At 36.2% G+C, this 15,629-nt stretch overlaps 2 protein-coding genes across 2 annotated transcripts; both read right to left on the reverse strand.

The window, feature by feature from the left end:
- Positions 1-1,615: 1,615 nt before the first annotated feature.
- LOC113723851 (U-box domain-containing protein 14-like) lies at positions 1,616-4,963 on the reverse strand. The gene is made up of 4 exons (XM_072074184.1): positions 4,363-4,963; positions 3,862-3,978; positions 3,332-3,745; positions 1,616-3,239 (listed from the first exon to the last, which is right to left on the reverse strand). The coding sequence occupies exons 1-4, from the start codon at positions 4,639-4,641 to the stop codon at positions 2,169-2,171; spliced, it is 1,881 nt and encodes a 626-aa protein (XP_071930285.1). The 5' UTR covers positions 4,642-4,963; the 3' UTR covers positions 1,616-2,168.
- A 5,439-nt stretch (positions 4,964-10,402) lies between these two features.
- Positions 10,403-15,156, reverse strand: LOC113730784 (ras-related protein RABF1). Its single transcript, XM_027255705.2, has 8 exons — positions 14,809-15,156; positions 14,352-14,428; positions 13,298-13,381; positions 13,074-13,168; positions 12,824-12,929; positions 11,746-11,835; positions 11,571-11,657; positions 10,403-10,696 (listed from the first exon to the last, which is right to left on the reverse strand). The coding sequence occupies exons 1-8, from the start codon at positions 14,831-14,833 to the stop codon at positions 10,658-10,660; spliced, it is 603 nt and encodes a 200-aa protein (XP_027111506.2). The 5' UTR covers positions 14,834-15,156; the 3' UTR covers positions 10,403-10,657.
- Positions 15,157-15,629: the final 473 nt, after the last annotated feature.

Consider the following 15,629-nt stretch of genomic DNA (forward strand, 5'->3'; position numbering starts at 1 on the left):
AGAAAATTAATCTCCATTTCTCGACTACATGGACGTATGTTTGTAAAACAAGAGCTTGTTTCGCTGAAATTCTTTTTTGCATACTAGGTTTTGGATTTCAACTTTTACTTTTGGACAAAGCAAATTCTGGAGAGAATGAAGTTGGTAACCCCTTCTAATGAGGGGATCATTTACCTAACGAGGGTAACGTGTTGACCGTTTTACATGAGTTCGTTGACACATTTACTGTATCAATTTTGCTAACGTCAATACCATAAACATTAACAAAGTCCATGGTTAAAAATAAATACATTGATTAATATGTATACTTTTACCATTAGATATATGACGCATAATTTGAATTTAAATTTAAAACTTAAATTTTGCATGTGTCGTGTATCTAACTGTGATAGTGCATATACTGTCAGTGTATAAAAGATTAATTCTTTTTAAATAAATCTTATATGTACTAACAGTGTATATACCATTACGATTAGATGCATGACACGTTAACAAAACAGAAGAAAATCAGTTTTTTCATTTACGAACATGTTTACCTTCTCCCTACCTCAGGGGCGTTTCATTCCCCAGCATGACAGTAACTAATACCTCTGATTAATTTAATGTTAGTTGCTTTTCTTAACACACAACCCACCCCCCCCCCCCGGCCCCCTAAATTTTTTTTCTGTACCACTTGCCTTGGAAAACAAATCTTTTTGTCTTCGTTTTGACCCCAAAGGTGTGCGCCTGCAATAATACTAGAAGGATTCCTTTTCCTTCTTCCCTTTTTCCCCATTATTCCCTTTGCTTTGGGGAAACGTATTTTGGAAACGCATTCCTTATGTTGTGCTTTGCTGGCAGGTGACGAAGAGCTTCCTGATTCTATTATTTCTTGTTTGAAAGGGCAAGGAAGCTGGTAGATAAGATTATTTATTGGCTGGAAAAGGATTTTTCTCGACGGATTACTTTCAAGAATCCATTACACAAGTTTCTCACAGCCGCCAGAATCACAGGAACCTCAACTTCGAGATTCCAAGGGGATTCTTCTTCTTCGTCCCTTCCCCACCCCCGGGGCCGCGCCAAACAATTCATATTACGTCAATGACATGAAAATGAGGGCATGAGCGGTAATTGATGATTACTGTGAAGAAAGGTCATATAACTCGAAACGCTTTAAAGATTTAAGGGTAAAAAACAAAAGACCTGCAGTATATCTAATACACATAAAAGCCCTTCGTGGTTTTAAAACATACAAAATCACACCTCATATTTTGAATTAAATAGTAAACTAACATAATTCGTTAAACCTAACGAAATCTGGTAAACTTAACGAAAAATTTAACAAAATCCGATAAATTTAACGATAAACTCAACGGAATCCGATACATTTAACGGCTGAAATCGTCATTTTCGTTAAATTTAACGAATTCTGTTAGTTTACAATTTAATTCAAAACATGAGGTATCGTTTTGTATGTTTTGAGATCATTAAAAACTTTTCTGTGTATTAGATATACCACAGGGGACTTTTTTGTTTTTAACCCAAGATTTAAAGATAATAATAAGCAGTGTTGCAGTACAATTGACTTCACTGTAACATTCATCAAACCTGTGCACTGCATTTTGACGCTATGATGGAAATAGTAAAACAGAAAGCCTTTAACAATTACGTGATCTTAACAAAAATGACCTGTTTCTGTGTGCAAAAAGTTTTAATACACGGAAACAGCTATTATGCACATCTTGAGGATTGAAATTTCCACCTGGAATATAAATTAACAGCCAAACAACCAGGCTTAGCGTTCCCTTGGCATTTCAAAGCATCCTGTTTTGACCAATGTCAATTCCATGGCTCCAGGATCAGCAATAGATGTCCTCACAATTAACTCGGAATCCACCACCTTCCTCATGGTCAAGATACAATTTTACACATCAATCATTTAACTCCCTTCATGCCTCTTTCTCAGCATACCTTTCAATTCCAGGACTGGCTTTGACATAACCAAGAAGTGATTGAGGCAAGGGAACCCTGCGGGGTGGTGGGATTCTATCGCTTTATACAGGATGTGATTTCATACATCTACATCTTCCAATGGAACTTCTACGTGGGCAGTGACTAGCTAAGTGAAGTGGCACATTAAACTCGTCTATCTGGGAAAGAAAAAAAATATCTGAACCTTCAACTGAATGTCACGAACTAACTGGTTCAACTCGCTGGAGAAGTTCCAATACACTGCTTGCTTTTCTTTTAGCCCTATCAGTGCCACTCTCTGACAATTCCCTCAAAACCTCTTCTGCCCCAAGGTCCTTAGCTAATTTCAGGTATTGCCCATCGCCTGTGCACAATGACCACAGAATAGCGGCAGCATTCTCCCGGTTGCGTGGAGAGCTGGTCCGAATGACCTCTACCAATACCGGGATTGGGTCAGCTTGACCAATTGCCACTTTCCCCTCTGGATGGCTAGCAAGTATGGCCAATATTGCAAGAGCTTCATCTACCATTCCACCGCCAGGATCCTTCAGCAATCCTATTAATGGTGGCACAATCCCTGATCTAACTGCCCTCACTTTGTTTCCTTGATAGATTGAAAGATTAAATATGGCAGTGGCTGCGTCCTTCTTTCCTCTTGGGGTCCCTTGGCAGAGTAAGTCAATAAGTGCTGGGATGGCCCCAGCTGCTCCTATTGCAACCTTGTTCTCATCAACAACCGACAAACTGAAAAGGGTAGCTGCTGCATTTTCTCTTGCTTCCATGCTTCCAACTTTCAGCACATCCACAATATCAGGTATGGCACCAGCATTTACAATAGTTCCCTTGTTGGCCTCATTTATCGAAAGGTTGAGAAGTGCTGTAACGGCATGTTCCTGAGTCCGAGAATCTGGTGAGCCTAGTAGTTCAGCGAGTAGCGGTATTGCTCCAGCCTCAGCAATACAGACTCTATTATCTGCATTTCTTTTTGCCAGCAAGCGAAGTTCACCAGCAGCTGCTCGTTGTTCTTCAGGATTACCATTTGCAAGTTTCTGTAACAAAGCATCAATAGCAGCTCGGTCACACTCTGAACCACCAACTCCTGATCTTTTATTTCTACAACTTCCTTGCTTTTTAGGCAGCTCAACACCATTGCTCTCACACCAGAAAGCAATTAGACTCTTTAAAACATAATTAGGCGTTAAGGCCGTGTGCAATAAAGTCTGCTGAGTCTTGGGGCATGTTTTGTGTCCTGCATCAAGCCATTTTTGTATGCAGGATCTTTCATATGTCTGAAAAAGAAAGAAGAACAAAGAGCAGTTAAAAAAAATATGGTAAAACATGCAAAATAATAAATTGTTGCAAGTTACAGTGAGGTAAACACCTGTCCAGTTGATACAATAACAGGATCTTTCATAAGCTCAAGCGATATTGGACAACGAAAATCATCTGGGATAACCGGGGACCTGAGCTTCACAAAGCTCTTGTCACCTTCAGGGGCATCAAAGTCGGGGTTCTCCATCAATACACAATCCTTTAGCTTTCTTAGGAGTAGTGACATTGTTTCAAAGCGCTCATCAGGAAGCCCGCCATTTGCAATAACCATATCATGGATAGCAAGTGATTCTCTCTTTAGATCATTTATGGTTCTAAGATGTAGCTTCTCTGATAGCCTCTTTAAAATTGCAGGATCAGGGTTTCTTTCCCTCTGCGCTATAGTCAAATCCATTTCAAGTTGTAAATCAGGTGACTCCATTCTTCCTTTTGCTCTTCTGAATTGTGTATGCACAAGTTCAATCTGGAACAATCAAAAATAGCCAATTGTTGTCAAGATAAAGAAAGAAACGAACAAGACATGCTGAGGGTGTTCCAAAATTACAACAATCTTTAAATATCAACTCATTAGCATGTTACCTGTTCTTGAACTTCCTCTGTTATATCAAGCGTCGTGTAAGGAACGTAACATAGTGCATCTTCAATCAGTTCTGTTATCTGATGAAACTTGACTGTAATTTGTTCCAACTGCAGAGCCTGTAACACGGAGAACAGAGCAAAATTAAAGCCACATTCTTAATTTCCAAGTTTAATACTTTTAGATGGTTAAGCAACTTAAGATGAATTAGAAAGACGAAAGCCTTAGACATAGCAGGAAAAGCCCATCTTTTTAGCATCTAAGACAAGAAAATCTTCGTTTTTTCCTCCCCAAACAAACAGCCAACAAAATTAGTTTATACATGATACTAATTTGCAACATACATCTATGTTTGAAGTTCAACAAAATATCGAAAAGATGGATTCTTTTCTCTTTTCCTACTTCTGGGCAATCAAATAGACACACAGAACTAGAACTTAAGCTACAATAGCAACGAAGCTAAAATTAGACGGAAAAAATGATTAGAATAGAAAGAGCAATACCTGTAAGATCTTACTGCCTTCATGGACTGATTTAAGAAGCTCCAGAGCCGAGTTAAGAGCAATTCTCAACAGCTCAAGCCCACTTACGACATCGTCCTGGAGCTCTTCTTCACCGTCCTTCAATTCCTCAAACAGAGGACTTAATAACTTGATTCTCCTAACCAAATTACAATAGATCTTCTTGACTACCGCTCTGCACTCGGGAAGAGTAGAAACTGTCCGTGTTGCCTCACTGAGCTGGCTCAGTAACGCCTCTTGTGAATTTCCCCTGGGACTCATAGGGCTCCGGAGCTAAATTTGAGGTCCTCTTGAGAATTTGGGCAGTGCCCAGATGATAAAAAATGAAAGAATATTGGTAGGTGAAGGCAGGTTCTAGCTTTCAGGTTGGTTTGACCCGGAAATTCAAGAAAATTCAGGGGAAAAAAAATCCGAGATTGATGGATTTTCAGATGATTAACGACTGACTTTGAGGGATTAATGGAGAGAAAGGGAAGAGGAGAAGATGATGTATAGGATGGAGTTTTAGGTGTGAAGAGCGAAGGCAAACTTTGTCAGACGCGGAAAGGACGAGTTGAATTTAACTGGTTTTTGTTAGTTGCTGTTCCTTTTTCGTTAGAGTTTTTGTTGAAGATTTTTTTTTTTTTTTTTTAAAAGTACTGAATAATTTGTCAAGAGAAAAATAGGAGTGCTTAATAATTATGTGGTGCCAAATGAATGAATTATGAGATTAATATTTAATTAATCATGTTTACCGACGTTTAACAGTTCATATAATCAGCAAAGCAGAAGGCATATCATTACAGTTTAGGTTATTGGGCTTCAAGTTTTCTAATTTTTCTTTCTTGCTGTTTTTGACTTTTGATCTTCTTTTTCTGTCTTCTAGTTCTTCCCCCTCCCTTTCTGTCTATGGGGTCAAAAACTATTTTCAAACAAAAATAAGGTCTCAAGTAAAGGTTTACATTCATACACTTGGAGTATGACTTGGACTAATCATACTGGTCCAAGAACTACCGAACGGATGAGGTATTAGTTTTGAGTAAATCTTATATACATTGACAGTGTATACATTATCACCGTTAGATTCACGACATAAAATTCAATTTTTATATAGTTGTCATTCATCCAATACTTACACAGTGTACGAAAGACTAATCCATTAGTTTTTTGGATACAAGTTTAATGCGTGTACTTTAAGATTTAATTCTTTTTTTTAAAAAAAAAAATTTTTTCTGGTTAGAGGGGCCAATTACTCTCTATTTTAAGAGCAATTGGATTTTATAATGAAGTAGTCCTGTGACCATTTCCTCCTTATTTTGGTACAAGACAAGAATGAAAGGTGAAGTAGAACTATAGAAAATGAATTAAGAATTGGATACAAGAAGAAGTCCAAGAGTGTATAATCAAAGCTGGGAGAAGAGAACATTTCTAAGCATGCCATGCCGGCGGCATATCACAAGTTGCAACTGGGAGAGATGCTTCATGGGAATGTTCTGTTGTTGTTTACAGGTTCAATACTACTAAATCTGTTGGTACTTTGCCCATTCTTGAAGAGTCTCTTTTGGTTAAAAATTTTTCTGTGTATTGCAAAATGTATATAAATATTATCCACAGTAAATCACTTTCTAGAACTTCGGGTTGCCCAAGAAACTATTGTATGATGCTGATTACGCAATTAGTTGAGTTTGCAATCCAAAGATTAGATTACTTGTCATTTGAACACAGAACAGGTGTACTCTATCAGAAAGTTAGGTATCTCAATACTTTATTATTATTATTATATCCCACAAGCAATTTGAAACATCATCATTGCCAACTTAAACCAGAAATTACTACTTGTTAACCATGCACCTAAGTCAACTTATTCAACAGTCTAATAATTGGAGGGTCGGTATTCTTAGAAAAAAAAAAAAAAAAAAGAGCATGCCACATTTCTACTGTTCGTCCCAGGGTTATTTTATTAGAAAAAGAAAGGTTATACGCATTATGTTGCACTCTTTTCGTCCCATTAAAAAAAGTATCATACTCTTTAATATAAAATATTTTTATCATGTTGAGAAAATCAAGACACTTTTTAGTCTCCCCTTTTGATTATATGCATGTTATTATAGCATTCAAGTTCAAATTTTGAATCTGTGGAGGTAAGATTGGAAAGCAAAGCACAAACGCGGCAATCAAATCCCTATTCTTCCAAAGTTAAGTTTTCAAAACATAAAAAAAAAATATTTGAGATGGAGAGAATATATTAATTAGTATTTTATAAAATAGAGGAATATGATTGTGCACAAGAAGAATGCATCGAAAAGTTTTCAATCTAAAAACGATCTAATTACTAATCAAAGTCTGCAGGCGAAGAGATTTAGATGTATAATGTACGAATTTTCATTTGGATTTTATTTTGCTTTGACTTGTCTCTTTGTGACATCTCTGAGCATTAATAGGTTTCATGCGACTTGTCTTCTTAACGTCCCCAAAATCTAAAGATCACGTCAACAGGTGCTTAATTATAACAATTGCTGACTTGGGAGGTTCGTTGGGCTGATTAGAACACGTCAGGAGGAGGTTGATAATCGAGTCAAATACGCTGTGACAGTTGGTGCATTGAACGCTGTGATTTTGATTTTGTTAATTTGAAGCCATCCAAATATTCAGCCGGCAGGCTTAGTCAGTAGTACGTGTCATGCTGACATGGATGAATTCCCAATAAGATACGGTGACGTGGACGTCCGCGGCTGTATCTTTTTTTTTTTTTTTTTCAAATAACTAGATGCTTGTTTTAATGGGTAAAGATGATGATATTACGAAGAATTTCAATGAACAAAAGTAGCTTTTCTTTCCATTTTCTGGCCATTCATGGACAGAAAAGGAAGCGAAGAAGCGTAAGGCATTTTGCGTTGGTTAATTCATTGCATTTTTTTTTTCTTTTTCTCTTAAGTTAAAGTAGAGGTGACAATTTGTCCCAAGTCCTAATGGGTTACCCATGCCCATAGGGACTTTGGGCGGGATGGGTAATGGAATTTGATATTGGGTTTAAAATGGGACAAATCTCAATTGTACCCATTGATTGATGGGAAATTTTGGGAAATACTTGAGTACCTATTGGGCTCAAATAGCGAGGGCTCTGTTTGGATTACTTTTTTTGGGTGTTTTTGAAATATTTTATTATCGCAGTGTATATGAAAAATTTTTACTATAAATTTTTTTTTGGAAATATTTGATATACTAATATGGATGAGATATTTTTTGAGTTAATTGTATATTACTGTAACATTGTATTTGAAAATTTTATTTTTTGAAAATATAGCCAATCCAAACGGAGTTTTAGATTCAAAAATTATCTTTAACAATTTTTATAGTCATACCAGCGAATATATTCTAGCAGTCTTCCTAGTCATTATCCACAAGAATTTCCAGCATTTCAGTCAACTTAGACCTGTCATCCTTGAACAATGATGAGAATAAATATTCAACACCGGTACGGGGTCTGTTTGGATTGTGAATTATTAGAGATATTTTTACTGTAGCACTTTTTGTGATGTGATGTATGTGAGATAAAAAGGTAATTGGAAAGGTAAAAAGGTGTATTGGAAATTGTAATGATGATGTAAGCAAATAAATTTTGAGAAATAAAGCCCAATCCAAACAAAGCGCTTAAGTGCCTTAGCCATCTTGATATATGTTTGAATATGACTGTATTATTTATATCTTTTCCTTTATTTGTTAATCCAATTTTTGGTGGTAATCCTGAGTATAAAGCACTTGCATGTTTATTTAATAAAACTAAAAGAAATTTAATAAATCAAAAATATTAAAGTTATATAAAAAATAAAAAATGAATTAAAGGAAAAAATATATATAGAAAATAGATGTGGGTATTGGACGAGATCAATCTAAACCCATCCCAAAGTGATCCCGCCCAAATTAGTTACAAAACACATATGGGTAAGGTTGGATCCAAACCCATATGACTCAGTTCCATCTTAAATCCAAGCAAATCCCGCCCATTTTGCCACCTCTAAGTTAAAGGCCCAAATGAAAGAAAAGTTCAACATTTTATATCTTTTCCCAGCCTTTCCTTCCATCAAAACAAATTATTATTGGCATTTTAAGGCATTTTTGTGAGCCCTTTTAGCTAAAAATTGATAAAAGGTAATTTTAAAACTAATACAAGCTGCCCGTGATGCTTTCCTACAATTACTTTCCAAGTGTCTTAGCAAAAACTCTCTATTGCTTAATTACATCTAGCAAAGAATTGCCCTCAGTCAATTGTGATCAATTAGTTATAAATATCTAAAGTTAATTTTTTAAAGATGTTTCAATTGTTTTCTTTTGGTTCTTGCTTCTAGCATTTTTAAGTGCAAGAGGGGGGGGGGGGGGAGGAGCTGATTCAAATTAAAAAAGATAAAATTAAAGCATTGAAGGAATAACGGTTGTTTTTCAAGAATTTGATGACAATAGTCTCCTAAATTATTGATCAAATTATTGAACTACTTATATTTAGCGGAATAAACCAAAGGGTAAATTAAACATAACCTTCTCTAATCACATTGCTTCAGTCTTCGAATTCTTGAACTCTTTCATCATTCCCTTGGACTTAGCTTTGAGTACTAGAAAATGGATTGGTTTTTCTTACTCTTTCTAGATGAAAAAAACTTAGACCAAATTTCCCTAATTCCATAAAGTCGTTAAAGGTAGGCCCTCCATTGCACCAAGAAAAAACTTGTGATTGTAACTCGAAAGAATTGTAACAAAATGTGAGGTGGGAGACTAGTCGGAAATCAATTTGGTACATTTATTACTTGCAGAGACTAAAGAAAACTTGTACAAAGTATTCTAGGAACTAGACCATTATTCAACAGAAACAAAGACGCGGCCTCTTTCCTTTACCTAACTTTTCTTTACCCCAGAAAAAAAAAAAGAGAGAAAAAATTGCAGCCTCTTGCATCTATCCCATTTTCCTTTTAAGTTGTGGTGCCTAATAGCTTTAGGTGTTGGCTGGAAATTGGACATTGGAAATTGGATGGATCTCCAAAGATTCGAGGAAAGTTCTGCTCAAATCTTCACTCTATTGGAGGAAACTGATGACCGTCCCTGCACGGTTAAGGACCAAGATTTGTCCTCAAAATTTTGTGCGGCTGAAATAACACCATGTAACTCGATTTTCACGTCAAGTGTGGGGTCCATCACTATCTGTTGTGAAAATACATCATGTAAAAAAAAAGTTACACGATGTACAAAGAAAATTACGCGCGGTTAATAATGACTAAAATTGGCAGAGACGGTTGCATCTATCCCATTTTCCTTTTAAGTTGTGGTGCCTAATAGCTTTGGGTGTTGGCTGGAAATTGGACATTGGAAATTGGATGGATCTTCAAAGATACGAGGAAAGTTCTCCTCAAATCTTCACTCTTTTGGAGGACAAACTGGGCCTCAGATCAATATGAGATCAAACTGTGCTTATCCAGTTTAATATCTTATTTGGACGTGTTTAATAATCCAATTCAATATTTAAAAGTAACGAGTTCAAATTTTAACATGTTCGGACTTGTACAATAACTAAAAATAGAACATCTTAATTAATTAAACGACACTGAATTTCTTAGGTAAAACTTGTACAAAAAAATAAATGATAAATTATTCTCTTATTACTTAATATGAAATACACTTAAAAATTTCAAATATAGTATATAACAATTCCATAACTTAGGAGAGTTGGGGATTTAGGATGTACTTCATATACATAGATATAGATTTATGGGTTAGGGTTCAGTCGGTGTATGGCTAGGACTAGCCGACTAGGGTTTGATAGGAAGACGTTTTCTTATTCCTCGAGAGTTGGATATCGGATTCCCAAGATTACGATTGATTTTAGAATATTATTTAAAGCATCTGCAAAATCACCACCGTTTTTAAGATACTTGATTATTTATTTGAGTTACACATACAAATTGAAATATAATTAAGTTCTTGCTTCCCAAGAATTCGCTTACCTTTACCATTTGACTAGTCACTTTTTTATAAAAAAAAAAAAAAAAAGACTGAATTTATATGCAGTTCGAATATTTTCACCAAAATGTTATTGAGGAGGAGAACACCTTTTCCCAGCCCAGAGACATGTAAATTCCTTCCCCAGAGCAAAAGACACAACACACGGCCCAATTTAACTAAAACACGGGGTTGGCCGAAAAGTACACACTACACAATCAGAATGCATCATCTTATTATACACAATATTACACACAGTAGCAAAGCTGCATTGCACAATTTCTAAATGTGGTGTGTGTGGACATTTCGGAAATCAGGAAGCAGGTGGCCGCGGGAGTCTCTTTGCTATTTCCTGCCAAAATGAAATGCAAATACTTTAAGTTCTTAGGATAAATTGATCTCCAGCAGAAATGATTTCAAGAGGTTAGCATGAGCATCTGACTCTCATAGTCGCATGCAATTAATGAAGCCACCATCCATGTGTATCATGGCTCTGATATTTAGGATGCTAATAGCTTCTGGAAGGAAGAAAAAGGGAAGGCGGGGGAGGAAAACATAAAATGGTACTATAGAATAAAAAGTTTATGGAGACTTCAGATCAAGGGGCCAACAAGTTCTGGGAAGAACAGAAACTGAAAAATGGAAACATCGACGAGGGGAAACTAAAAATTTTGCTTCAAAATTATGTCATCAATGCACAATCATGCTTATGATCCGGTAACACCACACCATTTCAAATAAGCATTCACTTAGAACAAATGAAGAAGGCTCCAAAGGATCTGAACAGATTTTGAGGTGAAGGCATCCACACAGTCATAAAGATTAGCTTACCCCTACCCCCCCCCCCCCCCCCCCCCAAACAAAAAAAAAAAAGGGAGACTCGTAAAGATTCTCCCTACACGACAAACATTACCAAGTATGATGCTTTGCTTCTATCCCATTTTACTACATACAGAAGTCAGCTTGCTCCTAGACATAACTTGGATATAACACTGACAATACATTATTCAGCAACTGTTTTATTTTTATTGGTTATTTTTTTCTTCCTGGAGAAGCCTTCAAACTGCTTTATTCTCAATTTACGGGTACAAGTGCGACCCACCACAGGGTAAAGTGTTCCACAACTTCTTATTTAATTGTATAAGAAGCATTACAAGCTATAAGCAATGGCAGTGAATAAAATGGCAAATTCAGGCATCTCAGATGAAAAGCGAATTAGAATATACCTCAAATAACTGGTTTATGTTATCTGCTGTCTTGGCAGATGTCTCAATGAAAAACATCCCATTCTTCTCTGCATACTCCATTCCATCCTTCAAAAGTGAACAGGGTACATCAATGTGTAAATGACACTGAATTGTTGGAGATAAGAATATAGGTAATGAGGTATATGATGCTTACTTGAGCTGACACTTCTCGTTTTTCTTGGAGATCAGCTTTGTTACCTACCAATGCCATGATCATCCCGGGGCTCCCATGTTTTTGTAGTTCCTAGACAAAAAAAGAAGAACACATAAACTCCTAATATAAGAAAGCATCTGATTACATTCCCACATTGCCATGAAAAAGTAAGCTCGAAAAGTTATGTTAACGTACATCACGATCATTCATTTGCCGAATCTAAAATTACTACAGATTCCACATCTAACATGCTCTAATAGGAGTTAATGACATTTGGAGATCATACACATCAAATGTTAGTTGTGAAATCATGATAGCATTACTAAAGGCTGACAGTGTACTGAAGGATAAACATAATCTATACAGATCCAGAAAATAGACACACAAAGGCTTCATTAGGACTAAAGATTAATTACAATTGGTGCTTGTGCGGGCCTAGAACTGACTATAGAGAGAGACTCTAATCATTTAGTAAGTTGACAAGTAATCATGCATATATCTACGATTATATTGTTAAATTTTTGGATCAGCATCTGTAAATTATGCGGAGAATAGAAATAGTATTCCAAGGAAAAGTAAAATGAGCAAGATCGAGGCTGTAGATTTAATATAAAGTTATTAGGATGAACACTGAATTCATAAGTCCTAACGTTCATATACACCTAAAAAACCTATTGTGAACTCTTCTACTCATAATTTCCCTACAGCATCAAGCATCACAATAAATTGACGTGGAGCAAGCTCCTCTTGCACTTGCAGGTCTTTAAAGATGTAACCAAAATGGCAATGAGAAAGAAAATAGAAGAAAAAGGAGAAAACTATGTCATAGTTATCTAAAACTTCCCCGTGCATGAAGAGAGAGGAAAACGAAATAAAGGGAAAAAAAAGCAAAAAAAAGGAAGAATTAAAAGGTAGATGGTAAGGAGGAAAACTATCCGGAAAGCCTGTAAAGACTGCAATTTTTTCTTCATCATCCAAAAAGAAAAACACCAAGCAAAACAGCAACAAAGCCTCACAACATGCCATACTGTAGAAAAGCAATCAATAAAAGTAACTTGTCCACCACAATGCGATATACCTTGACCCAATACTGTGCTTTGGCAAATGATTCAGGACTAGTGATGTCATACACAACAACTGCCACTGCAGCACCTCGGTAATACAGTGGTGCCAGTGCTGCATATCTAAAGAACAAACAACAGACAAACAAAGTTAGGGCTCTATATTAGGAAATACATGTTACCAAAAAACAAGCGATGTGGAGAGGCTCCGTCCACAAAATCAGTGGCATCAAAAGAAAGGGTCCCAGATTATGAAACTTGGCAGACCTCTCTTGACCAGCAGTATCCCATATTTCAAACTTAACAGTGGTAGAATCCTGCAAAGCTATAGTCTGAGACAAGAATGAAGCTCCAATAGTTACCTATAATCAAATAAAAACAACAACCATAAGTAAAATTGTAGACCATGTAAATATCGTAGAAGGTCAGATAAGTATTGAAGATGTCTAAAACAAGAAAATTTTATTCAATCACTAGACCACTAACTTCACCTTGGATGTTGGATCAAACTGGCCACGGACAAAACGAAGAACAATACAGCTTTTCCCAACACCAGAATCACCTAACAGCACCAGCTGCAGAAATTATTGAAAAAATGGATTAGTCGCAAATCCATTTGTTTGAATACTAAATTCAATTAATAAACAGTGCACTAAGCACCACTAAACAGCCTCAAGTAGAACCCTCATGGAAAGATATTGCTAAATTTAAACCTAGATATCCATCTCATAACGCATACATTAATCATGCAAATTGACTAGTGTCTACCAGATGACAAAAGGGCCTAAAAGGATGAATGGATCAGAGTCTTCTGCATCCAAAAATCATGGCTCTAAATTTTTCCTGCAGTCCTTGAGACTTTCATTCACCAAATAACCAAAGGAGTTCCATGAGGACAAGGGTAGTTTGGTGTCTTCAGCTTCACCTTAACCGAGTTAACATGAAGGCTCCTCAGCATGGTAGTCAATACACATTAAACACAGTGTAGCAACTGCTGAGAAAAAGAACCACATTGGGATCTTCATAAGCCACGGATAGTAGCCTCGGAGATGATGCATTGAGTAGTGAATGCACTACCATGCCCATAAACTACAAACAGGAAATGATTTTCTTTTACAATTTTTTCCGCTGTATAAAAAGGTGCATACATGCAACCTCAAATCACCCCTACGCACAGAGCCACTGCTATAGGAACTTATGTGTTATCAAAAAACAAGGTAATAACAAAATCAGCTTCCGTCAAGTATCAGTAAAACATATCCAACAAGTATCTCCAAAAAGCTCAAATACAACTTTCAGCGGGTCCAACATAATATATTAAGCATAAAAACCCCCAAAAAAAATCTTAATTTACTATGTGCTGCAGCATTCACTGTTGGCTGCAAAACCTCGTATCATTTACATGCAAAAAGCAAAAAGATTGTTTCTTGTGTAAAATAGTGCAAGAAAGCACATTATTACTCCATTTAACTAACCTAACTAAGAAAATGTTCAGGCATTAAAAAAAAAAGAGCAACAATTCAAAAATTAATCATACAAATATACCTTTACACGGAGGTTTTTAGAATCATTTGCACTACCATTTTCCGGATTAAGTCCACCCAACCGACCCGAATTCCTATCTGTCGAAATTGGGAACAAAATTTTAAAAGAAAACAAGAACTCAAGCAATAAAGTATATCAACAACAGACGAGAAAAAGGTGCCACCGCGGAAGAAATCAATAAATAACAAGAAAATTATTAAAAGGGTTACTAAATTAGAGCCCAATAACAACAAAAAGGAGCTGAATCAAGTCAAATTGAGCCTACCAGGATGGACATAAGGGCGATGGGACATTTATAAGAATCAATAACAGAATATTCAGCTCAGAGAAATTGAAGAATACTTTCAAAAGATCAAAAAATGGAAAAAAAAAAGGGTAAAAAGGTTTTAACATAGGGTTAGGGAATCAAAGAATTAAAACCAAGGATGGGTTGAATAAAAATTTCAACTTTAATCACCTGGCAGCGAAGACGAACAACCCATGGACTAGCGAGATTTTAGACGCAAAGGCTAAAATACTTCACTTTTTCTTGTGTAGACGCCAGAGGGGATAAATTATTGTGGGATTTTAGCGGGATTTATTTATTGTCTTCAGAAGAATATGACAGCGTATACAACAGCTAAAACAAGGAATTTTTGACGCTGAGCGAGAGTAGAGAGACAGCGAGGTGTACCGTGTACGGTCGCTGGTGGAAGAAAGGGTGTATTTTCAGTTTACCCCCTTAGGTTTTCATTTAATGTTACTTGACCCGTAACAGTTTTGTGATCAGATCACAAAAAACTTCCAGTTTAACGGTTTTGGACCTGGGACTTCCACGAAAATAGTTGCAGACTTGCAGGTGACAGTTTACAAGTTGGAATTTTACTACTTTAGTCCTTTTATAAATTTCTTCTTATTATTATTATAATTTTATTTTGGGATAATTGCAGAAACCTCCCCTGAGATTTCTGACACTTGCACTGACCTCCACCTAGGTTTAGAAATGGCATTCAGCACTCCTAAACAGGAACAATTCGTTACAGAAACCTCTCCCCTGAGGCTTGATGTTCCATTAAAAAATTATTTATAGAAGTGAAATAAGAATTTTCTTCCAATTTTGCCATGATCTTGCTTGACAATTAGTATTAACAAGGGAGAGGCATAGGCATTAAGGATCAAGTTCAGAGGGTATAAATGCAACATATTTTTCATTTCAATATCTAACTTGGTTTGATGAGTGTTTTGGAATTAAATGCAATTAAATTTCAAAATTTCCCCTGATATAATAATTCTTATAAA

This window comes from Coffea arabica, chromosome 2c (genome assembly GCF_036785885.1).
Source record: "Coffea arabica cultivar ET-39 chromosome 2c, Coffea Arabica ET-39 HiFi, whole genome shotgun sequence".
Classification (NCBI taxonomy): domain Eukaryota; kingdom Viridiplantae; phylum Streptophyta; class Magnoliopsida; order Gentianales; family Rubiaceae; genus Coffea; species Coffea arabica.